The 26,041-nt window shown below is 39.9% G+C and overlaps 1 protein-coding gene across 4 annotated transcripts in view; it reads left to right on the top strand.

Annotated features, from left to right (window-relative positions):
- PTPRK (protein tyrosine phosphatase receptor type K) overlaps positions 1-26,041 on the top strand; it is a 417,933-nt gene that overhangs the window by 238,685 nt on the left and 153,207 nt on the right. For all 4 annotated transcript variants that reach the window (XM_075498722.1, XM_075498720.1, XM_075498719.1 and 1 more), the window contains exon 7: positions 5,598-5,891. In XM_075498722.1, the coding sequence (XP_075354837.1) occupies positions 5,598-5,891 (294 nt within the window). The remainder of the gene's footprint in view (positions 1-5,597; positions 5,892-26,041) is intronic.

Genomic DNA, 26,041 nt, shown 5'->3' with positions numbered 1-26,041 from the left:
TTTTATCCTCAAACTTTTCATAGCTCATTTTGTGACCACCTTCACAACCACATAACTTCTTTCAATTGTACTTCTTCGGAGCCTTACATATTGTTATCATCTTGTTTTGGGGTTTTTTTTTCCCCCTAACGTATAATTTATAAGAAGACATCCAGTCTTGACTGAAAACACTCAGATGGAGAATGCAGAATTTCCTACAGTATTACCAGTTATTGTTCTTCAGTTACTATTCTCACTGTTAAATTTGTGGCTTAATACCGTATTTGAATTTAAGCTTTCGGTCACTGCTTCTTGTTAATTCTTTTTTTCCATTGGATTAACCAGCTTTTAAGACGGAGAATTTTGTTTCCCTGCAAGTACTTGACCGTCGTAATTCTTTCTGCTAAATCTCATACATTTTCTCCAACTTAAACAAACGTTCCTGGTTCTTCAGTTTTTCAATATTTTCTAAAACGTGTGAATCCCTAAAGCCATATGTAATGTTCCAGTACAGGAAAAGTACTGAAACAGTATAGCTGTTGCATGGGATCGGCAGCCTGCTTCCCCACGCTGTTCTGGCTCTGTGCCGTGGGTCTTCTGACGCAGCTTTGCCACAACATCTCTGTGTGCAATCTGGAGCCCAGCGCAGAGGCACCAGTGTTTCTGCACAGGGCCAGCTCCTGGCAAGCAGGGATTTTGCACTTGGCCTGTATGCCCTGGCTCCTTCAAGAAACCTTGGGTGTCTCAGACTGCGCTTCCTAGGGCCCCTGGTCCTAGAGGCCTTCGTATGGCAAAGATTGTGCTCTAACTATATATAGCCAGTGCAGGTCAGGCACTGAACCTCAACTAGAAACCCAGAGTACTTGCAAGAAATGTGCAGACGTTTCTTAAACAGCTTGGCAAGAAATTTCCCTGGAAGAGGAAATGAGTTTGATCTAGGTGGGAGCTGAGTCAGTCTTGAGTCATTTGTGGAGGCATCTCCACTGTACTCCCTGGAACATCATTAGCTGTATTTATATGGGTTGATTTATTTGTTGTTTTCTCTGAATTATGAAACATTTTAAAGGAAATTTATATTCTTTTGATTTACCTGCTTTCTTGACAGTTTATGGCGTAGTTACGACATTCTGATTTAAACTTCTGGAGGGGTGAGGCTGATGTTAGGCTTCTTTTAATAAATGAATGTTTTGTTATACTTGTAAAAGTTAAGCTTTTTATGGATAAACTGTTCGTGCCCATCAGCATACCAACTGTATAGCTTCGTGTAAGGTATTTGACAGAGAAGGCTGAACATGCCATCACCAGAGGGAAGGCACACTGCATGCATGAGCAGAGGGAGCTTGCAGGGTATTAATGTATGGAGGCTCTGTACGAGGCAGGGGTGGGATGGAGAGTGGCAGGAATGAGGGCATGCACCTATCTGTGGCTGGGCTGTGTGGTGACCAGCCCTCTCCTCCCCACCTCCCCGAACCCTTCTGCTGTGAGCAAGGCAACAGTCTCCTGTGACTGGTACATGTTATGGTCAGCAAAACATGACTTCATGTAAATAAATAAGATTTTATCAAACATGCATCCAGTATCAGCTTTTCCTCCAAAGTGGAACAACTTGTACAATTCTGGTTTGGTTTGATCCCCCCCCCTTTGAACTGATCATTAACAGTATAAGATTACCACTAAGATACTAATGAAACTCCCTTTATTTTAAATTTATGAGGTGTTTAGTCTTGGAGGGCAACATAGTAGGGCTATTGTCACCCAGGCTGGGTAAATAGTATTAAGCAACATAGTATGCATATATTACTTGGGAATATAGGAAGTTTTATGCATACTAGTTACTGTACTAATAACACTAGTGACCTTTTCTGGTTGTTTTTTTCTGTCTGCGAATACATAATTATTTGCATACAATATTTAATATTAAGAATATGACACAACTGCTTAACTGTAGGAAGGCTTATAGCTGGGGTTGATGCTGCATGCTTATTCTAGTCATTGGTGCCTAAATATCACAGTACATTTAATATGTAATGTCATATACATACTGATGGGAGCATAATGTACTGCTCGTAGCTCAGCAGAATGGGAACTTTGTACTGATGAAATGTCACTCTTAATTTTTGATTAACTTAGCTGTGGGCATTTTATGTCAAAACCAGAACTGGCCAAATACTGCAAAATGCTATGCATTAAAATACTTTCATTTCTTTAATATCTTGCAGATGTGCAAGTGCTCTTCATATATAGTCTTTCAGAGATGTTAGTGGCCATTCGTACTGGAAGGGATTTCATCAGATTTAACACCTTTATGCAGTGGCTAAAAAATACAGCCAGAAAATGAGTCAGTAATTAAACTAGTCACACTGGAAAAAGAATTCTAAACTTTGTGCTTAGCAAAGGAAGCAACAAAACTCACTGTGCAGGGTATTTGTTCAAACTGTTTAGCACGTGTGTTTTCAATACCTACTGGAGCCGTGGTTCTACCGATGAGTTAATAAACCATCCATGGGTTGAAATATTTTTTCACAAAACATTATTTAGAACCTTTATGGCTATTCACAGAGGGTTTATGGCCAAGAAAAGGGGAACCGTGCTCAGTGAAAATTGCTTGCTAGGAATACTGTGTGCCTTAGCCACATCTGTTCATAGTAATTGAGGGGGGTGGGGGTTTTTTCGACAGAAATAAAGGGTACTGTTCCCTGGTTTGGTTGCAGTGACCAGGGCAGCGGGGGGATGGGGAGAGGTCGCCGTGCTGCCTGACCTGGCTGTGGCTGCGGGTGACTGGAAGCCACAAAATGCGTTTGCCGTAGTGGCCATTTGCAGACAGGGTGCCTTGGCAGGGCCGGGCAGGATGGAGGCTGCCGTGATGGGTAACTGGTGAGCCTCGGCTTCCTGCAACGCTGCCTCTGTTCCAAGCTCTGAACTCTAAAGCTGTCACTTGGCTTGAATGAAGCTGAGTTTTTAATATCGTTTATACACCAGACCAAACTTCTGAGAGGGTGATTTTCTTTGGGGTTCCCGCTCATGCATCTTCCCCCCCGTTTTTTCATTTTTGACAGATGTACGTCTCGGGACACTACAAAACAGTGTTCTTTACTACTGGGTGGACCCCAGATTGCTAGAGTGAAAAGCCAGCAACATCACTTCCTTGAATGATGGGGATTGTGTTTAAAATCCCACCAAAAGAGGAGTATTGTTGATAGGTGTGCTATTTGCTAGGGGAATGGCAACCAAAATACTAATAACGGCTTTGTTCTGTCTTTTAGTTATCAATGGCAATTTTTAAACCGTCAAAGTTTCACGTTGCTCTCTATATAAAAGGAAATTATGTGATTTGAAATTATAATTGGGGAATATTTGATGGATCTGGTGATAGAGTAACGAATGAGAATAATTAATAGAAAGTTAATTGGGTAACATCAGAAAAGTTTACCCTGGTATATTGGGATTGCATGCTTCAGTTGACACTTAGTGTACTTTTGGGATTTCTGGTTGCACCTCACCTCTGGTTCTGATAGTATATTGTATTATGAAGCATATTAATAATGCTGCAGAACAATTACTTGTTCATTTGCCAACTGATTAAAATTCATGCATAATTTATTGGAACTGGGAGAGACTTTATAAATAAGTCTCCTTGTCCTCAAGAGCTTAAAAACAAAATGCATATGCTAATATAGGAATACACTTTACCTCTTAACATAAAAATTTAATATGCAATGGTATATTAGTCTCATTAATGTGAGGTTTTATTTGTGATAATTGTGCTTTTAATCAAAGTGTATACTTCTAAACATAGTCTTATGTTTTAGAGGTTTATAACTTGGACTTGGTAGTGTATCATGCTCATCAACGTTTATGTTTTCTGCCGTAATATACACTGACCTTAGAATTCATTAGTTTGACATTTAATGTGTTAGTTCCGCAGCAAATAAACTGCCCTCATTAAGCCCAGCTGCATTTCTAAGCTTTGATGCAGGTAGGGATCTAAATTAGTTCATGTGCACATTTCTTGCCAAAACAGGGTAAAACATGTTAATAATTAATTGAGATACTTTCTAGAGTTTTGTATATCCCGAAGCAGAAATGGGAACACCTTGGAGCCTTCACCTTTTCACTCCAGAAGAAAATGAGCTCCACTTGCAGCCACTACTGCAGATTCAAAGATTCCCTGGTCTACAAACTGAGTGGCTTGAGACAAAGCTAATTTAGAAAAAAGTCTGCAAGAAATCCTTTTGTACCAAAACATGGGAAACTTGGTTGCTTACAGAGCTGGTAAATATACAGTTGGGAGCCAGCTCTGTTATCTGGAGGGGAAACTTTACTGCTGGATGTAGAGAACCAGGGAGTCTTTAGCTGAACTTCACCATGCAGGGAGGGTAGGATGTCAAAGGAGGTCTGGAGGCCCTCTGTGAGCTCCTCCATCAGCACTCCCCACCACGAGCCCTGTCAGTGACACTGGTGGGGTCACTCCCGGGAGGCAGAATATGTACAATGCTTCTGTGTCTTAACTTCTCTTGTGCAGAGGAGTCAGGGGAGCAGTGATGAGAAGGGCCCCCCTCTAGGGAAATCTTATGGTCTGGGGTTAAATGTTATTTTTAATGTACTGGCCATGAGATCCCTCTACCTGCTCAGAGTTGCCACGTTGTTAGTTCTGCATCGCTGCTGTGCGAAACCCCTGCGTGCATTGAATTTAGCATTGTTGCCTAATTAACTGAAACAAATTAGTTGAAATGTGAGCCATCTGGAATGAAAATGAACCTTCCGTGTTTATCAGTAGATTCATTTTATTAGAAAAGTACATGTTGCTTGTGATTTGTTTCTTAAAATAAATCACACTGAGGCAATGTGCTACTTCTCTATGTAAACATTTCTCAGGGCAAGGGGGACCTCACCTCCCCATTTGGTCCATCATTGCCTTTTCACTTTGCAGCTGTATTGAAATATTTAGGTGGAAGCTGATGACAACAGAGGAAGACAAAAGGCAACGTACATCTTACTGTTTGAATTTCTAAATCAGTAGTAAGTCATTGAAGAATAAAATAATGTTCTGTGTCGTTGCTATACATCTTTATTTTGTCATTCTCCTGGCCGTTTTGCTCAGTTCAGTGTTCTGAATGCCTGTAAGAGGTATCCGTATCTTTTAATCTAACTGCATCTGGTAGCTTTCAAATGAACTGCAGTGATACTAATTTTTAAGAATATTCTGTGCAGGGCTAGTGTATCAACTATTGCAACAATTTCTTTAAGGAAAGTATGTATGTGGCTTCTGTCAATAAAAGAAAATCAGTTATGTTTCTGAAAATCTCTAGTTATTGCCATAGTAAGTTATATAAATGAGCATGAACCCAGATTTTTTTTCAGATAGGATTTTGTGGTCCCTAGCTGAGATTTTTAAATGGAAAAAATAGCATTGGGCAGATGCCAGTGGTGTGCCACTTGCTTCCATCAGCTGAAATTCTCCTCACCTGTTCTTCATTGATGTCAGTTTGATTTTGCTTTTGAGTTTTGAAGTCTTTGCTGACCAAAACCTGACAACATTCTGCGGAAAGAGCCCGCTTCTTAATGGGTTTTCCAGCTTTTTTTTTATCGCTGGCTTTTTTTTTTTGTCTCCCTTACAGAGCCGCCTCGGCCAATAGCACCCCCGCAGCTGCTGGGCGTTGGGCCCACGTACTTGCTCATTCAGCTGAATGCCAACTCAATCATTGGGGATGGACCCATTATCCTGAAAGAAGTGGAATACCGAATGACGTCTGGGACCTGGACTGAAACCCATGCTGTCAATGCACCAACTTACAAGCTCTGGCACTTGGACCCCGACACCGAATATGAGATTCGGGTCCTGCTCACCAGACCAGGCGAAGGTGGGACTGGACAGCCAGGACCACCGCTCATCACCAGGACCAAATGTGCAGGTAAGTGCTGCTGTGGAAAAATGAACAACAAAACAAAGCTATTTATTTAATGATTTAATTGGTTGGCAGGCTTGTTGGCTCTAATTAACTTGTAGCAGAACTTAAGGGTTCCCTTGGCACCCACAGGATCCCCAGGTGTCCAGGCCAGTATGGATTTGCTATGTCCCCTGCTTTGCCCAATCACTGTCTAGGTTGCTGTTTGCTTACCCTGGGAGGGTAGGTTAGAAGATGGGATGTTAGAAAGCTAAGAAACCGTTTTACTTCTCCTCATGTGAGGAAGGAGACGTTGTCATTTCTATAAAGGACAAACCACCTGTCTTTTCACCTTTATATTTTCAGTTGTGCTTTAAGTAAACTTGCACATAAAGATACTTGCATGGAAAAAGAATCTGTTTAAGAAACAGAATTTTACAAAAAATGTAGTGTATTTTTGGGTAATTTTTCTTTTTCCAAACAGATATGCATGGCCTGCCAGGATCACTGACAACTCCTAAAATACAATAGCAAATATTAATAGAGTGCTTTCTTTTCTCCATTTTTGACCTGCCACCACCAAAATCATGTGCTGTGAATCTTGCAGTCTGCTTCTGTTTTTTTAGAGTGCCCCTGCGTGGCCAGCACCAAGAAGATTAAGCGCTGCCAACTTGTGTTATATGCTATTCCTTCTAAAGCTACTTAAAGTTATTTTAATCTCAGTTTTCATAAGAAGAAAGATAATGCCTACGTCTCATAGTTGCAGAGGAGAAAAATTATAGATTTGAACATCAGACTGGGAGGCAAATAAGCGGAAATTAAATTGTGGGGTTTTTTTCCTAATCTCAGGATTTTTAGGGCCTGACTTACAGTATTTTAAAGTTTGCACTATATTAGATTTAGCAAAGAGTGCTGATAATCATTTATTCAAAGCTGCACTAAAATAGTAAGAAAGAAGAGCTGCAGTTGCAGATTTCCTTGTGTCAGGTATATGTATGCATATATAAAATGGAAATATAAGTGAAATATTTTTTTCACAAGTTGGTGACAGACCTCAGTGGGACAGCTATTCAAGTTCTCATCTAAGCATGCACGACCACTCATTTTGTTTACTTAAGGAAGAGGGTCAGTGTCTGGATCACAGGCCAGAACTTCAAACGGACTAGGTCAATAGGTATGAATCCCAGAAAATCAGGCAGTCTTTTTTGAGATTGGGCATAGTACTGTTGGAAGCTGAGGTGCACAGCTGGAGCAAGACCAAACTGAAGGCATTTTTTTGAATTTGTGATCTTATTTATAATTTAGTCTGTCTTTCCTATGAAGTAAAAATATATCTGTGTCCATCTTGGTTAAGATGACAGTCATTGAGATACGGTTAAGATGACAGTCATTGAGATCTAAGTAAGGTTAAAGCATTGATTTGTTGTACTGAATTGGTTTAGGCATTGTTCTGAAAAAGTAGGAATTTGAAAACAGTTCCTATTTTAAAGAGACTGAGCCAAGACTAACAAATCCCAAATGTTCACGTTCTTCTAGCGCTTGAAAAAATATAATTTCATTTAAACAGTGTGTGACAGACTAAAGCTTTTTAATGGGAAAGGAAAAGACAGGAAGTCATGATTTATGTGACGTATTTTTAGAAGCCAGTTAGGGGAAACAACGTTATTGTGAGTGTGATTTTATTTTTAATTTGTTTTTAACTTAACACTCACATATAAAGCACCAAAATCTAGTCTGGCTTGAGACAAATTTTCAACTCAATTTAATCCACTGTGAAATGAAGCAGATCAAAAAAATACTTGGGGGGGGAAAAAATCTGAACTTCCGTGACAATATTATTTTAATAATAATAAAATTTTGAGTTGTTCACCTTGCAGTAAGAGTGATTCTTCTTATTCCATGAAAGCGAAGGTGAATAAATGTTACTATTAATCAGCTTCAATTAGAAAAAGGTGAGTCAGCAAGGGTTTGTGGAGATTGAAGGATTGTGCCCAGCATCAGAGATGAGTCAGGGACGGCACTGGGTTGAGCAGCAGGTTGCCCTGCTGCTTGCCCTGCTGCTTCCTCACCTGTCTAGAAAATGGAGACAGACCTTCCTTTTCCAAGTGTTCTCCCAAGGCTTCTGTAAGGTAACTGCAAGCCCAAGTAAATTTGAATTTTTTTTTTTAATATTTTGCTCGTAAAAGGCAAATTGTAAACATAAAAATTAGTGTTTTACGAAGAGAAGATTTATAAGAAAAGGTAAAGCTAGTAATGGAATAGCTCACCCTGCAGTCTCTGCTGCTGCTGGTATTGTACGAGTGACTGGCAGGTGATTTACTGTGCTGTATTAGATGACATCTCTGCAGCAATATCTTCTTTCTGGAGATTCCTCAATTATTCCTAATTCTTGTTTCTGACAAGATCACTTATTTTTCAGACAGATACTCTCTTTTCTGTCGATGTTCTTTGTCAATTTTGTCTTTCCATAAGTTTTGTACATATTAGTTCAATTCTGAAACAAGTTATAATTGATTATCTGCTCAGCATCAACCAGAGTGGCGGGAAATAAATGAATTTTCAGCATGAAGTTTGACTGCTCTCTATATGGATTAAAAAGCACACATTAGCAAACGTTGATCTGATGAGTTTTTAATGTTTACATTCCAAGTAGCAGTGACGGTAAACTCACTGACACATCAATAAGAATAGGTTAGTATTCTGCTTTCTGTTTATTTAATATCTAAGCAAATATTAGCATTGTTTTCAAATGAAGATTGAAAATGATTTTTTTCCATAATTCATTCAGTATTTATAATTTCATAACATTTCTTAATAACATATTATTGATCAGTTGGACTGTGCTTTGCTGGAGATATATCCTACTTCTGAACGATTTGAGAGATGGTTGTACTTATCTTGGTATCAGACATGCACTTTTATTATTAGGTATTTAGATCATTTTCCATCTTCCTCATAGCAAAACCAGTGTCTGGTGACTCGTTTAGTAAATGTTTCCGCTAATGCTAAACAAAATTGTTTTCTAATTAAGAGATAATTCTTCTGCTAGTTAAGTCCTCCACCAGCCTGTTTGTCTACTCGGCATTTCCCAGGTAATCTGTCCTGCGCTGAAGCTGAGTGACAGCATTTTTCTAGAAAACTTGAATGTTGTTTTACCAGTCTGCAATTAAAGATAGCGCTGAGGAGTCAAATATATGAAACCACTGAGTGTTTTTAAATGGCTGAAGTAAGACTAAAACACGTGAAGCAAAACATTATTTTCCAGCACTGTCCTCCTTAATAGCCGGGTGTATGCTTTGCATTTCCATTTCTAAGCACAGCTGAAGTGGGTGCTGAGCGTGCCGTTGTGTTCCCGGCTCTGTGTGGTTAGGCACAAATAATTTCAAGCTGCTGATGCTGGAGGCTGCTTCCTCCCCATTGATCCTTGTGGGCACCTGGGCTTTATTTCAGTACGACTACACCTCTTGCCCAGTGTCATTGCTCAAATTATTCACTTCTCAAGCATTTTAAAACCAAAACCAAAGGCAGAGGGTAGCACTTTAATCAGAAGTAATCCTTAAGGCTGTTTTCTGTGGCTTTAGGGTGTGTTGTCCTTCTGAGCGTATCTTCTGAGCTGTGATTGCCTTTCCTTTGAGGGGGTGTAGAAAATATGTGGTAATCTAAAATTGTCCACTTAGCCTGCTTTATCAACTGTAAGTTAGAAGTTATTCTCTTACATTGGCTGCTGCTTCTGAGTAACAGCTCACAGTTCAGTTTTATGATTAACTGATATTTTAGTGGCAAAGGAGGTCAATAGTTCAGCCTGTCCAGAGCTTAATATATGTACACAGTGGAATTGCTCACTCCTACTTTACTGAAGTTCAGTGCAAGGGTGTGATTTTCAGTAAAACATGAAGAATTGTAGAGCAGTTGGAGAAAAAGTCCTGGGTGTTTTTTTGTTTGTTTTTTTTTGTTGTTGTTGTTTTGGTTTCTTTTTTTTTCCAAATGACTTGATATTAGTAAACTGTTGCTTGTATTATTTGGGTTTGATAATAAAATGAGTAAGGGGTAGGGGAAGCTTTCTGGCTTTATCAGAGCTGAGAATGGACAATATGTATTGATGATGATATTATTATTATTATTAGTAGTAGTAGTATCATCATCATCATCATCAAAATCATTATCCGTCACAGAGACCTAGCTATCGGTAGCAATCAGCCTCAAGGCACAATAGTTGGATATGCTGGTTTAGCAGTGCAGCGCTGGCGTATGATCGCCTGCAGTTGAAGGCTTGGGAGCTGGGCTGCTTTCTGCCTGCCTTCTTCAAGCGCAGAATGCTTGTTTACAATTTGCACATTTATTAATTTTGAAAACAATGTACACACAATACAGGATGCTGCTGAATTCCCCTCTAGTAAAAAAAAAAAAAAAAGGGGCAAAACATGGGGAAACATTAAAAACAAACAAAAAAAAGGGCAAGGGTAAGATTTTTTTGTTCATTTTCTTGGGATTTTTAACAGAGGGACTGATGGCAACGATGTTGCCATTGAGGAAGTGACCTTGCATGGCCATCTGGAGAACTAAAATGTTGTTCTGGTTACATAAAAATTGTATCTGATTTTTAAAATGAGTGGAGTGAAAGGGACTGTGCAATATAGAATCTGCTAGTGCCGATGTGCAATGCATACCTTGCTACTTCAGTCGGTGTTGTTTGCCTTTTACACTTGCAGAGTGGAGGTGGAGGGTACAAGGTGGGGAGCTTGATTTATAGACTTTGCTGTGTGCTGTACATGAGAATTTAGGATGTTGGTAAGTGAGGCAGTGGGCTTGTAAAATTGGCTATAGTCAACATCACAGGATGGTTCTGGAAAACACGGCACTGAATGGATAAGCTGTGCTCTTCATTTGTGTCTCTTGCAGTAGTGCATCTTAAATTATTATTTAAATCTTTGAAAGCTAATAGACGTACAGATAAATGTGTAATTTCTAATCACTTAATTTTTTTTAAAAAGTGGACAGAGAGAAAATATTTACCTTTACAGCAAAGCAGTTATCTTAATGTTTCAAACAGAATCTTTACCTTTTTCTCCCCTCAAGGTAGATCTCATTAGAAACTTACAATATAGCTTAAAGAGGAGCTTAAATACATTTTGAGCGCTTAAATTACATGTTTTTGTTACTCATGTTTTTGTTGTTTACAAGTTGAACACTTTGTTAGAATAAACTAGAGACGAACAACTTTAAATGAATGTGATACTTTTAAAAATGATTTTATATTTGTCATTGCAGAAGGGCCCACATTACACCAATATTTATAAGTTGCTGTTGTTTTTACAAATGTGTTTGGCACTCGTGACTGTTTCTGGGCTTTTGGCCAGGTAGTAATTGGAAACATTTAAGATCTCGCTAGCAGTTACCAAATGCACCAGTGTCTTGTTCCATATAGGTTTACCAGTTGGCTATGATATGAAAAAAAAAAAGGTATTTAAACAATGGAGAAAGTCTGGACTAAGGAACTTAATCATATTCCCTTTAGGATTGAATACGAGAATTGTTACTGAGAGAGCATCCTGTAGAAGAGCTATCTGATTTGAACCATCGGCTGGCACATGCGACCATACTCTGCTTATTGTGCTGCTTGCCACTGTTCAGATACCCGTACCACATATAGAATCCTAATGATGCTTATATCCATAAGAAAGGACCATAGTGCAGCTGAGTTACCTAGCAGGAGACCAGGCAGACTGCCTAGCCAAGTTCTTGTCAGATTGTGTAAATTAAGCATGGTATCCTCTTTTTCAAAGGAGTGCAATGCTGATGACTCAGTTGAATTGGCAGCAAACTGCAAGTTCAGACACTGACCTCCCCTAAATTAGTTTTCAACTTTTTTTTGTTTGCTATATTCAGCCTTGCTTAGTATAATTTTTTTGGTATTTGCAGCTGCAAGCTCCCTCTGCACTAACTGGAAACTTTCTTCCTGCGACATTGCGAGTGCCATGTTATCCAATGAAACGTGCGTTTCCTGAATTCTCCAATGCTTCGTTTTTGGGATAAGCTTTGTTCATGGCTAGTTCTTTATTGCATAGGGTCATATTCAGCAGTAAATCACGCTGTGGCTATTTGAATCATAGAATGCTTTGGATTGGAAGCGACCTTTACAGGTCATCTAGTCCAACCCCCCTGCAAGAGCAGGGACATCTGCAACTAGATCAGGTTGCTCAGAGCCCCGTCCAACCTGACCTTCAGTGTTTCCTAGGGGATGGAGCCTCCACTACCTCTCTGGGCACCCTGTTCCAGTGCTTCACCACCCTCCTTGGAAAAAATTTCTTTCTTAAATCCAGTCTAAATCTGCCCTCCCTTAGTTTAAAACCATTGCTCCTTGTCCTGTCACAACAGGCCTTGCTAAAAAGTCTGTCCCTGTCTTTCCTACAGGCCCCCTTTAAGTACTGGAAGGCTGCTATAAGGTCTCCCCACAGCCTTCTCTTCTCCAGGCTGAACAAGCCCAACTCTCTCAGCCTGTCCTCGTAGGAGAGGTGCTCCAGCCCTTGGATCATTTTCGTGGCCCTCCTCTGGACCTGCTCCAGCAGGTCCACGTCCTTCTTGTGCTGAGGGTCCAGAGCTGGACACAGCACTCCAGGTGAGGTCTCACCAGAGCAGAGTAGAGGGGCAGAATCACCTCCCTCAACCTGCTGGCCATGCTTCTTTTGATGCAGCCCAGGATACGGTTGGCCTTCTGGGCTGCCAGCGCACATTGTTGGCTCATGTCCAGCTTTTCGTCCATCAGTACCCCCAAGTCCTTTTCCGCAGGGCTGCTCTTGATCACATCATCCCCCAGCCTGTATTGATACTGGGGGTTGCCCTGACCCAGGTGTAGGACCCTGCACTTGGCCTTGTTGAACCTCAGGAGGTTCACATGGGCCCACTTCTTGAGCTTGTCCAAGTCCCTCTGGATGACATCCCGTCCTTCTGGTGTGTCAACTGCACCACTCAGCTTGGTGTTGTCTGCAAACTTGCTGAGGGTGCACTCGATCTCGCTGTCAATGTCATTGATGAAAATACTGAACAGCACTGGTCCCAGTACAGACCCCTGAGGGACACCACTTGTCACTGGTCTCCATCTGGACATTGAGCTGTTGACCGCTACCCTCTGGATGCAACCATCCAACCAATTCCTTATCCACTGAACAGTCCAGCCATCAAATCCGTATCTCTGCAATTTAGAGAGAAGGATGTTGTGGGGAACCGTGTCAAAGGCTTTACAGAAGTCCAGATAGATGACATCCATTGCTTTTCCCTTGTCCACTGATGTGGTAACTCTATCGTAGAAAGCCACTAGGTTGGTCAGGCAGGACTTGCCCTTGGTAAAGCCATGTTGGCTGTCTCGAATCACCTCCCTGTCCTCCATGTGCTTTAGCATAGCTTCTAGGCGGATCTGTTCCATGATCTTCCCAGGCACAGAGGTGACGCTACCAGGTTGGTAGTTCCCAGGATCATCCTTTCTACCCTTTTTAAAGATGGGCACAATGTTTCCCTTCTCCTACTCACCAGGGACTTCACCTGACTGCCATGACTTTTCAAATATCATGGAGAGTGGCTTGGCAACTACATCAGCCAGTTCCCTCAGGACACTGGGATGCATCTCATCAGGTCCCATAGACTATATATGTTCAGGTTCCTCAGGTGGTCATGAACCTGATCTTCCCTTACAGTGGAAGGGGCTTTACCTCCCTGTCCCCAGCATGTTGTCCATTGACTCAGGAGGGGTGAGGAGAGCAGTTGCCAGAGAAGACTGAAGCAAAAAAGTTGTTGAGTACCTCAGCCTTCTCCTCGTCTGTTGATACTAGCTCACCATTCTTGTTCATCAGTGGAGGTACACTTTCTTTAACTTTCCTTTTCTGGTTGGTATACCTGTAGAAGCCCTCCTTGTTATTCTTTGCATCCCTTGCCAAGTTCAGCTCCAGCTGCACCTTGGCCTTCCTGACCCCATCACTACACAAGCGAGCAGCGTCCCTGTACTCTTCCCAGGTTACCTGTCCCTGCTTCCACTGCCTGTACAGTTCCCTCTTGCTCTTTAGTTTGACCAGCATGTCTTGACTCAGCCATACTGGTCTCTTCCCTTCCTTGCCTGATTTCCTGCATCTGGGGACTGAGAGCTCTTGTGCTTTATGGAAAGCATCCTTAAAGATCTGCCAGCTCTGTTCTGCTCCCCTGTCCCTGAGGACCGTTTCCCAGGGGGTCCTACCGACTAACTCCTTGAAGAGCTGGAAGTTTTCTTTCCTAAAATTTACGGTCCTGACTATACTCCTCGCCTGTCCCATATCCCTCAGGACTGTGAACTCCACCAATGCGTGATCACTGCAGCCTAGGCTCCCTCCAATCTTGACGTCACTGATGAGCTCACTTGCATTGGTGACCATCACGTCCAGTATTGCATCCCCTCGGGTAGGGGTGTCTATTACCTGGGTTAAGAAGTTTTTAAGAAGTATTTAGTCACACTGATGCTCTTCTCTTGGGGTTAGGGTAGCAGACCTAGGTAGGTGGGTTCCTCTATCCTCTGTTGTGTGCAGTGTTCTCTTCCTTTGCCTTCTTTTTGAAATCCGTACCAGTGGGTAGAGCAGGACGAGTTATGTACAGCAAGACTTGATTATGGTTATTGGCACCTAACATGCTGGCCCGTCTGGGCTTCAGTGCAAAGTCCACTGAGTTGAGGGGAGTCCTTCAGTTGAAGTTAGTGGCTTGCTCTCTGGCGAAGGACACTAGGTCAGGATACCACTTCAGCTGTGTGATGGAGGCTGGGGGAGGAAAAGGAGCAGCTGCCAACCCCAGCCGGCACTCCCCTGCCTTGCAAGTGATTCCTCCGTCTCCTGTCTCACCTCGGCTTGTTCAGCAGCTTTTCCCAGAGCAGAGTGTGCTGCAGCACTGAGACCTTCGTGATTTATCCAAAGTGCGTGTAACTAGTCAATAGATCACAATTCCAAGAGGAGCACTGTCTCTGGCAAGAAAATGTATTGCAGTACATTAATCCACAGCGTACATTCCAGTTGTAAAAGAATGGACGTGGGCAATAGTTCATATTGCAGCACTTGAAAATGCTATGGGTGCACCCGGGCCAGATAACTCAGAGCCTGATTATAGCTTCTCCAGAGTCTGGGAACTGTTATTCACAGATTTTTGGTCTGTGTTCACTTGTGAAGAACATGACTGCAGGTTGGGATAATCTTACCCTTTCAGAAGACTGGAGCTCTTTTTTGAATTGTGACTGCTATTTTTAATTTCAACTGAAATAAATAATTTTTTAGTATGATTCGTTAGTGTGCTTGATACTTTAGTTTGCTTTCATAATTAAGGTCTCTCAACTGTTTAAGAGTGCAATATTACTTTTATAGTGTTTGAGAATTGATAAGTACCTAAATAAAACAAACTTTTATAGGACTAGCTTTTATTGTACTTTCATTTAGCACCCTATTGAAAATTAAGCAGGGAAAATTTTAATAAGGTTTTGAAAGTTGCTCTGGTCATTGCAGCACTTAAATGCACAGTTTTGGAAGCACACTGATTTTTCACTGTTGTTTTGGCACTATTGGGGGAGTAGCATGGAGTAGGTAGAGAGGGCTGTGAGTAGCAGGAGTGGTGATGTGGAAGGGTGGAAGAGGAAAGCAGTGCCAGCAGCGTGTGCTGGGGGAGAGGGATATTGACAAGATTTCCCAGATGCATTCATTATTCTTTCTCTCTCTCCCATATGTCTTTCTCCTCTAGAGCCATTACAGAGAAATATCATGTCAGTCATGGTAGTGTGATATCTGGATAAAGTTCAGATTAACATCCTCCCAAGGTTAGGACAGACTTCCCAAAAGCCCTGATTCTTATCGACATTGATTCTTTGGGCTTTATTCTGCTAGATTAATCTTTGTTTTTCATTGAATTCTTGTTTGCTTTCTTATTTTTTCAACTTTGTTTCATTTTAAAAGTGGGCAGCATAATTCCTTCCTCCTAATTTGAACCTAGACTGTTTGAGGCAGAACTGAGTGAATTTCACTTTCTTAATATTATTTCTCAGTAAATCTTCCTGCTGGTGCTGAGAAGGGGAACGGACCAGGTGATGCTTTTGTATGGTATGATAATGAAATAGCTTCCATTATAACAATAAGTTGAGGAGCATATTAAGCAGCAGCTGATGTCAAGTTACACCTCAGGTAGTCAGTAGGTCCAGAATCCTAAAATGGCTTGTCAAGGCTCTTAATGGTACCTGGTTTTGCTTGCTGTTTTTAAAAAAAGAAAAATCTGGAGCAGTCCTGAAAAGTTCCAGATGACCTGAAAACAAACATTAAAAATACTGACATGAAGGATCAGGATCACCCAATTAATTAAAAGCTTGTCAACTTGACTTTAATTCTAAACAGAATAATGGAACAGCCAATACCAGGGTTGATTAATGAAGAATTAAGAAAGTAATATAATTAGAGACAGTCAACAGGTTTATGGAATACTGATCTTGTCAGAATAACTTGATTTTTTTAAAAATTAGATTACAGATTTGGTTAATAAAGGCGATATTGTTCTTCTCTAATGCATTTAATTTGATATAAAACATTTTGATTAAGAAACCAGAATAAAATCAACTCAAATGGAGAAGAACTGGCTGATATATCTAAACCCATTTTTATGGATTAATTGAATAAACATTTCTATTTGGGTCCTATCAGGAACAGTTCCGTGTAATTTATAAAAAAATGTAACTATAATAAAGCTGGTAAATTGCAAAATATTATGAAAGGGGTAGAAAAAACTCACTCCAAAAAAGAATTGCGTTACTAATTTACAGTGGTTTGAGTTGAGTGCTGCTAATCTATGTTTCAGGTAGGCCAGCTGCAGTATAGTAAAACTGGAGTAGTCCATATGTACAGCGTGGGAAAAGGGGGTGCTCGGGCACTAGGCATGGGCTGACACGATGTGGACCATTAGGGCTGTCACTTGGACACTGTAACTAAAAGGGCTCCTGTAGTCCTCGGCTGTATAAACCAGAGCAAAATTTCTCACCCTTTCCTTAGTATTGGAGAACGTTTTTGAAGGTGCATATTTAAAATTGCTTGCCGAATTCCTTCTGACCCAAGCCCCTTATCCCCATCTCCCCAGCCCCTCCCCAACTCTGTGTAGCATCCTGTTCTATAGAATTAAAGATACGGTGTTGTACAAGAGGTTACTGTCAGGAGGATTAGGAAACCAAAATAAAAGAATTCTGGCAGAAACTTAAAAAGTGGAAACAAAATCTTGTTGTTAAGGAGGTGTGACATGACCAGAATTAATACTGGTTTTAGAGATGCAGATGAGATTTTAGGTGATGATTTCTGATGTGGTTGAAATCTATTTTCCTTGTTTCACGTCTCTAACACCACTGCATAAACAACATACCATTTCATTTGTATACTAGTATTTTTCATTTCATATTACCTTTTAAAACTACTTCATTTTATGCAGTTTGTTTTCCAGGTCATTATTAATTGCTGAAAGCTTTCTCCTTACTCTTGGAAATGGCAACATGCTTAATTATCATTCAGATAATTAAACATTTCAGATACTAACAGTACCATAAGCACACATTTTGCAGTTTATTACCTTTATTTTATAGAATTATGCTCAATATGAGGGACTGGTGAAAATATATTCAACAATGTACCTTCTTTTCTCTGCAAAATGAACTCTACTAGGCTGAAATGTCAGAGCATGGGCACCCACTGGGAATACAATGTGCAGCATTCGGAGTTTACATGTAGCAGCTTAGATGATTACAAATAAGTAAAGTAGTTCAATTGCACCATATTTCCTTAAAGTAGTGACCTTCAAAGATAGCGCTGAACTGTGATTCAAGAAACTTCCTGTCTGTTTGTGGCTGTTTTGTCACCTTTGACAGATCAGTTCACTTTGCGTCTCAATGTCATTTGGAAAGCAGGGTTAATATGCATGTTTCCCCAGCAATTTCTCTCATTTTGATTTACCTCGTGATTTATTCAGAGCAAACACTTCTCTTACTTTTATTGTGCTGGTTGCAATGAGATCTTGGTTTATCTGTCTGAATGCTTTGCACAGATAAATAGTTTGTAATTTGAATTTAGTACAATGAAGATTATATGTTAGAGAATAAATTTCTATTCATTCGGTGACAAATTTTGTTACTGGTGTAATTTTTATGGTCATGTGGAGGGACCTCCCTTGAAAATAAACAAGTACAACTGCTCTGCATTCAGCTGTTAGTGTGGCCAACATTTCTTTGTGTCTGTCCATGAAGAGTCTACTCTTGGTGTTCACTTGATACAGTAAGGGATGGGCTGGGGAGTGTGGGAAGAATGCAGCAATCATACTGTATAGAAATCAGTGGAGATCAATTTATTCCTGAACTTAATTTTTTTTTTTTTTTGGCTGCCTTATCACTTGTCTCTTATTCTCTGAATGGCCTTAATTAAGGATCATGCTAGTTGAGCATGTTCTTTTTTGTGTATTTGTGCGTGCCACTTCACCTCTAAGACTTCTTAGGTTGCCATTACCAAGTTTTCTTTTTGTGTTGCTCAGCTTTTTGGTTTTTTGGAACACAGCCCTACCTCCCCTCCAACCCCAGCTATTCCTTCCCTTCAGCTGTGAAACACAATTTAAAAGTTAGAAGCAAAAATACAGATGCTTCTGTCTAAAACAATGGATGAGGGAACAAATAATGTGTTGTAGAAATTATTCACATTGGGTGATGTGCTTGTAGAAGGTTCGCAGGTCATATGGCAATGAGTATAGTATAAGAACCTATACAGAAAAGAAACAAGTAAAAAGTTTTGTAGCTATGACTTATCTTGTCTAGTGGTAATTGGAAAAGGTGGCGAATGCGTATTTGAAAGACAAATTAAGATGGTAGACATTTTGCATTGTCACTTTACTGATGGGCATATTCGGAGCGTATACCCATAGTTCATACAATGAGAAAAAAATATATACAACAGTAATATTGTATAGAAATCAATAAACGTATATAAGCATGATCTTTATGTCTTACTGTGAATTATTTAGTCCTGAATTTACTGGTTGCCGTGTGCTTTAAATAAAGTCAGTTCACAAACTTACTTTTTTTTTTCCCCCTGTGTTAATTTGATCTGATTCCCACAGTGGAAACAAAAGTGCTACCACTCTTCAATATTGCCTTCACAAATCAGCTTACTGTCTCCGTGTTTAAGAAAGGATTTGCAAGTTTAAGGTGGGAACTCTGAGTCTGTACAATGATTTTTGTGATGACTCCAGGTGATTAAAGATCTCTTGGAAATGGATATGCTGTGGGTTCCAAGGAGCGAGGCTTCAGCTGGCCTGCTGCGCCCCACGGGGAACAAGTTCCGTGGAAGTCATGCTCTCTCCTTTCAGTGCACTCTGAAAGTCTGCCTTGTGGACAGACTTAAATTAGAAAATGTCATATGCTTCTGTTATACACTTTGTTCTCCTAAAATTAATCTCTTAGAGGCTTTACATATTCTCTCAGTGGACACACACGTGCCCATGTGTTTTTTCTAGCCTCTGAAGAGCAACCATCCTGCACCAGTAGCTCTGCTCTGTGCAAGGCTCTCAGGTGTGATAGGCATCCTTCCTTCCACCTGTCTAGACAGTTACTCATGATTGGAAACAAATGTACAACAATTGCAGTAAAGAACAACAACTACAAAAAACCTGTAGCCTTTACAATATGGTGTTTCAATCTTGGGTGGCAAAAGTCTGTTTGTAAATACCCTACTGTTACTCTCACCATCCTTCTGTGTTTCATCTCGTGCCTTACTCTGGGTTTGTAGTGAGGGTTAAGTATCACATAGCACTGACAAATTCTTTTGTCTCCGGTGTCAAAGGTCTATTTTTTGGAGTGGGGATTTGCTGAGTCATTTTCTGCACATAATAATTGCTGGTGAGAGAAAAAGGGGTACTAAAAGCAGTGCAACTTCTGTAATAGAAGTTCCTCTCAGTGGATGTGATGGCATCTAAAAGAATGTGGAAGTCATTGTATATGCTTTTTTTTGTTTGTTTGTTTGTTTGAAATTTTAATAATTGAATCCATCTCATTAAATTTAGCCATGTCAGGAGTAGTCTCCTTTATGAGGAACAGGAATGTAAAAGAGGACACAAGCCTGGGCTGCTGCAGGGTAAGATGCCTTGGCACTGAGGGGCTGAGCATCTTTTCAGATGGGCAGCGTTGGGAAGCAGAACCCTAACATAGTGGCTGGCCTGTAATGTTTTAATTTCTGCAAGTAAAGTGTAACTTTTCATCCTTGGTAAAGTGAGTGTCTAGCTATTTAGCAAGGGACAAAGCATATGTCATCATTTGAGAGATGTATTGTGAACTTGGACAGGTGATATTTAAGGAGCCTGAAGAGAGAAATGACCTGGCAGTGTAACAAGACATATCACAAGTGACTGTCTCAGAAAGAATGAGAACAAGACAGACGATTTCCATTACTCCTCAGTGTTAAGGTGCTAGCATTATCCCCTAAACAACCACGTGCTCCAAGCAATAATCATGTGCTGTCTTCTTCTGTACCAATATGAAAGTGGAATTCAGTCTCTTTGACACATATTGCTTCAGCTTCCGACTTGTCAAGTTGTTTCTCTGCTGGAGCTCAGCTAATATATCGTGAATGGGCTTTGTATACTGACTGAAATGGGGAAATAGTTATCCAGTTTCCTTTGAAGCTGGCCACAGAGGTGCCTAGAATGTGCTAGAAGAGAGAGGCTTTGTTTTTGGTAGCCTGTAAGTTACTGTCGGTTACAAAAACTGTGAAACCTCAAGCCCTTCTTCAAACTGGCTCCTCTTTTGGAGTCCATTCTCCAAAAGCTAGCCTGTTAGCTGTGTACTAATTCCCATAATAGCTTGGACAGAAGCAATCGTTCTTTTTTCCGCAGTCTTCCCAGCAGCATGCGTGTGTGCTGGGTTTTATGGCAGCATTTCATGCTTTTTTTTAACTTCTTGGTGGGAGCCTGTGTTTGCAGTAGCTGATAGAGAGGCTCTACATCTTCTGTATCAGTCAAATCCTGCCTTTCAATGACAATATTCACTGTCATTATGATATGCTACATATTGATGAAATACATTTTATAGTAAACTTGCTTTAATTCTGAAGTAATAGATACTGCTGTTGCAACTGTTAGATTTCCGTATATGTAAGGAGAAATTAAATTGTCATCTATAAAAGTGAGGAATTGCTCTTCTGTGCACTATAAAAAAAAACCCAGAACCCCCTCCAGTAATATTCAATGCCATCCTGGAACTTGCTGCTTTTTCTTAACCTGTGGTGTGGTGGAACAGCCCACTATTCCTATATTTGAAGGATTTCAAAATTCTAAAGACTTGATCTGAATCAGATATAAGAATTTTTTTTTTTAAAATCACTATCTTATGTATAACCAGAATCACTTTTCTAATAACCTAATATCTATTTAGTATGCCTGTGTTTCTGTTCTTTTCATTTTAAAGCAGTAGTGTAAGCTTTTCTTAGCAGCAATCACAAGATCAATTTGTTAAATAGTTAGGATAACTGGCTTTTTTTTATATTAATGGACCAAATTGAGGGCACTTTTTTCTGTAGTGTGACTGCATCAGTACAGAAAACTGATAGATAAACTACCTTAGCATGTCCTGAATCAAATGGTAGGTTGTGAAGCTAATATTACGACAAACATCAGTAGGTTACAGGCCAGGCAAACCTTTCAGGATGTTCTCTGATGAATGCCTAGTGGACTATGTGCTTCTACATACAAAATGTGTGTGAGGGCTCATGTGGCAAGACACCGATGCTGCTACACTTACTTTCTCCTACAGCTGTCAGTAATGTCTGTTCTCTGATAAGCCTTTTGCGATCCAGTTTGATTATTTAAAAGCTGTATACAAGGAATACAGGAAAAATACATACACAGTTGTATTTATTGCTTTTTTTCAGCTTGTGCCACCTACATTAGTTGACATTATATTTTTATGTGTAGGTTTTTCCATGTTGCCTTAAGGAAAATCATGTGTTTAAACATAATATCATAATGCATATGCCTAAGAAAATTGAATTAAGGTTGTTACTGGTATCTCAAAGGTGGCATTTCTTAACTTTTGAATGCTTGGTTTTGCTCTGTTATGGTAATATAGCTTTTGTGCATATAATTTGCTATAAACAACAACAACAAGCAAGAAAATCCTTCCAGTTCTTTCACTTGAAGGTTTCTGCTGGCAGTTGGAGGAAAAGAAAATTAATAAAAAATGCATTTTGATATTTAAAAGAGAATTATTTGCCTTAAAATGCATAAAACATGCAAAAACTTAAATTGCTTGAGTTTGCACATTTTAGGGCACTACTCTGTGAATGACGTTTATTAGCTAAGTTAAAGCGTGTGTAGCAGGCTTCTGTGTAGCAAGCTTCACCTTTATTTGTTTTGTAAGCTAAATCGCATTAGAAGAAGTAGCCTTCCAACTCTGAGAAGGCTACAGAAATTTTTTTGTCATCGACACGTCTTTCCCCTTCCAATTTAGATCTTGGATGTAAATCCAGACATGACCAAGTCTGTTTCCCTGTGACTTTTTATCTTTTGTACTTGCATAGTCAGTGTCCACATCGTTGATACCTACATTTTTTGTTGCTGGTTTTGTGGTATTCTTGGAGCATCTTTAAATCAATTTCTTTATAGCAATCAGGAACCTCTGGATTTGTGTTGGTGGTACTGCTGTGTGCGTGCTAAGAGTTAACAGACTACATCCTCTGTAGCTGCGGGCCCTCAGGCCTTTTGCTTTGTCTGAAGGATCCTTCTGCTCCCTTGACAGTTACACACTGACAGAGCAAATCTCAGAAGTGGTGAGGCCAGCATTTGCTTACCAAAACCCTTCCTCCCCGTCCTCTACTATGTCAGCATCAGCTGAAGTCCTTATACAAGAGGACAGCATTTCCTATTTAAAAAAAAAAAGGGGGGGAAAGCGAGGGAGGTCTTGAAATGCTCACTGCTGTCTTAGGAATGAACTAGTTGATAGACTTTACCATCACGTAGCTACTGAAGCTCCCCTCTCCCAGCTGCTTCTAGGCCATGTGGTTCAGCTCATGCTGTCTGGCAAGGTGGTGGACTCTGTTTCTTCCTTCATGAGGCCACTAATGTGAGGAGGCAGTTCCTGGCTTCCCAGGTCCTTCAGGGGAAGAAGCGCAGGGTAGAGACTCGTATGGGCTGAAGGGACCAGAGGAGATTAAGGTGGTGAGACCCAGATTTAGCAGCTAAGACCCCCAGTGTATTGGAAAGCTGGGGAAGAGATCGAGGCATGGCAGGATACGAGAACCAACCTGTCCCTTGCAAATCCTTGCTGCTCTTGTGCTGTTGAAAGTATGGCATGCAGTGCTGTAACTGAGGAGCAGGAGCAGACAAAGGGCAGCTGATTCTTGAAGGCTGGGGTCAGGAAACGGCATGTGGCAGTGAGAGGTAGGATGTCATCTTATGTGCCTTTTGTATGGAAATTGTCCGAGGCATGGAGGGAAGAACCAACATGAACAGTTCCTGAAGGAGTCATGGTGAAATACGTGTTTCAAAATCAGTCATTCTTGCTTAGCTGCTTTAAAAAAAAAAAAAAATAATAAAAGAAGGCAGACTAATATTCTCTGCTGTGTTCAAGGACAGGAAAAGATCTAGCTTTGTTTGGACTTCAGTATTGAATTGAAATCTTGTGGTCCCTGATTGCTTCCAGCAATTGCTTGCGAATGTCCGTCACCATTCATAGGTGTTGCTGGCAATGTTTTCTGCAAAAAGATATGAAAAAAATAGAGAAACCTTTGTTCTGATATTTAAAACCGTGTATATGCACACAAACACATAGATGTGTTGAAATATATCTCAATTTCAAGAAAAATATTCTGATAGCTTTGTAAAAAAAAAAAAATTTGGTTTCAGCTTACTGGAACATTTTTCTGTACATTGTTATAATGTCTTTAATAACTATTTAGACGGTTAGAACTGTTTTCTCTCCTCAGTGTATTAAAACAGATATGAAGGAAAAAAATCCATACCTGCAGTATTTTATGAATTTGAAAAAATAGACAAAACTGTATGTTCCTGCCAGATATCATTTGCAAAGAAACAGCCATTTATTTTCAGTGCATTTTTTCCAGATTGTGGGCTCTGCATCATAGTCATGTGTTGGTCTTAGTCAGTCATGGGAGTAGGGTACATACATTACATCAGCTACCTGGATGCCTGTAGCAACCTGAAATCACCTTACTCTTTAGAAACCCCTGCAGTGTAAGGATAGGTTGTGGTGAGAGAAAGAACTGCTTCATCTTAACAGTTGTGTCAGAGAATTACATTAGGAGTAAAAAGAAAACAAAAAAAAATGTCATACAGATTATAAATAAATGTATTTTGGAAGTTAGAAAAAAATTATACAAGCATCCAAGAAGCAGAATTCTTTTTCCAATTAAAGCTGGGGAGGGAAGGAACCTACTATCTTTTTTTAAAGACCTTTTTAAAGTTTATGGAAAGGATTTTGGAGAAAACGTAAAAGAATTGCTAGAGATGGAAAATTAAGCTTGTGGCATGAGTGTTTGGGTATCCCAGTTGCTGATATCGAAGAGATCAGTTTTCCCTGCATTATACACGTGTTGTAGTAATCCCGTGTGTCGAGACCGCTACTGATCTCTGCTGGGGCCGGGAGTGCCTGCCCTTCTGCCTCGCCCCCAGCCCCCTTGGTGCATAATTTGCCTTTTAGGTGTTCTGCTTTTAATCGTTCCCAGAAGTATTGGTCACTGCTTTTGTGTTCCCATCTGGCATGTCAGGACTGAACCAGTGTTTGGATCTGTGGTCAGAAAGTCAAACTTATATTAAGGGTAGACTCAAGGATTCCATCGGTGGTATATCTGGTAGCTTGTGAACACTTACTGAAAGGCACCTGCTTCTGTCTGGAGGGTAAATGGGTCAAGGCAGGCTAGCAGAGTTTTTCAGTTGTTGCTATTGCAAGTAATTTCAGTTTTCCAAGTACATGTTTAATGATGTTTCCCTTGCAAGCGGTGTTTAGTGATCTCCTCGAAACCAAGCTCCCACTGAGGCATGGCCAGTGAAACCTGACCTTGAAATGATAATGCAAGCGTGCTGAAAATTAATTGCTGGTAGCATTCTCTCTGCTGTTTGATTTTTAATGAATAAAGAGTTGCTGCAAGTTTTAAAGTTTTTATAGTCAGGATGCAAATTTGCTCCTTTTTATTTTTTATTTCAAATTGATAGCTCGGTTGCTCTTGGCGCAGATTATTGAAGACATCTTTTAAAAACTATTTTGATTTTTAAAGTTTCATTATAAAATAAAAAGGAAATACAACAGTTTAATGGCATTTAGAAGCTTACTTCATCAGTTTAGTATTATACTTGCAAAGCACATAAGCGCAATACCATTTTTGCATTACTTCAAATTTAATTTAACAGTGTTCTTAGAAAAAATTGTGCAAGTCTAATTTATGTTGACAAAGGCAATACAAAAGTATTTTGTAATAAGCAAGGCACTAATACAGCACACGAGAAATCGATTTCGTATTACATTTTTGTATAATTAAGTAAAGTGCTAACTTTGAGCTATTTCTTATGAGAGCCCATACGGCTGTATTTTTTTGCACTCTTGCAGTTAGTGTTTAAGTTGAAAAGCACATTTAATTTAAAAATGTTTGCTACCAAGTATGCTAATATAATTGGCACTAAAGTTATTTAGCTTTAGACATTTTTTTATTAAGTAGAAGTAATTCTGTATAGATTTTGTTTCCTTCTTGCTGTAATTTTAATTACCATATTGAGAATATCCCACATTTGAAACATTGCTCAACTTTATCTGCTCCAAAGCAAAGGGATGTAAGATAAAACCATCTGCATTCTGTTTCACCCTATATTCTACTCAAGCATTTATGTTACCACACAGCCTTTTCCTCTTATGCAACATTGCTTGCTTTAATACACTCTCCTTTTTCTTTTAAGAGTTGATTTATTCACTTCATAAATTTAGCTTCCAGTTTTAGAAGTGAGTTATGGAAGTTTGTCTTTAGGAAGATCTTATCCCAAACTCCCAGTCCTTTGTCCCTTTTTTCTGGAAGATAAAAGTTAAGGTGTTTAGTGATGGGTAGGTTGGTGGGGTTTTGGGGGAGGTTGTGGTTTTGTTTGTTTGTTTCTCTTTTGAAAATATAAAACAAGGCAGA

The sequence above is a fragment of the Mycteria americana genome, chromosome 3 (assembly GCF_035582795.1).
Source record: "Mycteria americana isolate JAX WOST 10 ecotype Jacksonville Zoo and Gardens chromosome 3, USCA_MyAme_1.0, whole genome shotgun sequence".
Lineage (NCBI taxonomy): Eukaryota > Metazoa > Chordata > Aves > Ciconiiformes > Ciconiidae > Mycteria > Mycteria americana.
Note: the sequence above shows the minus strand (reverse complement) of the source record. Positions and strands in the feature narration are given on the sequence as shown.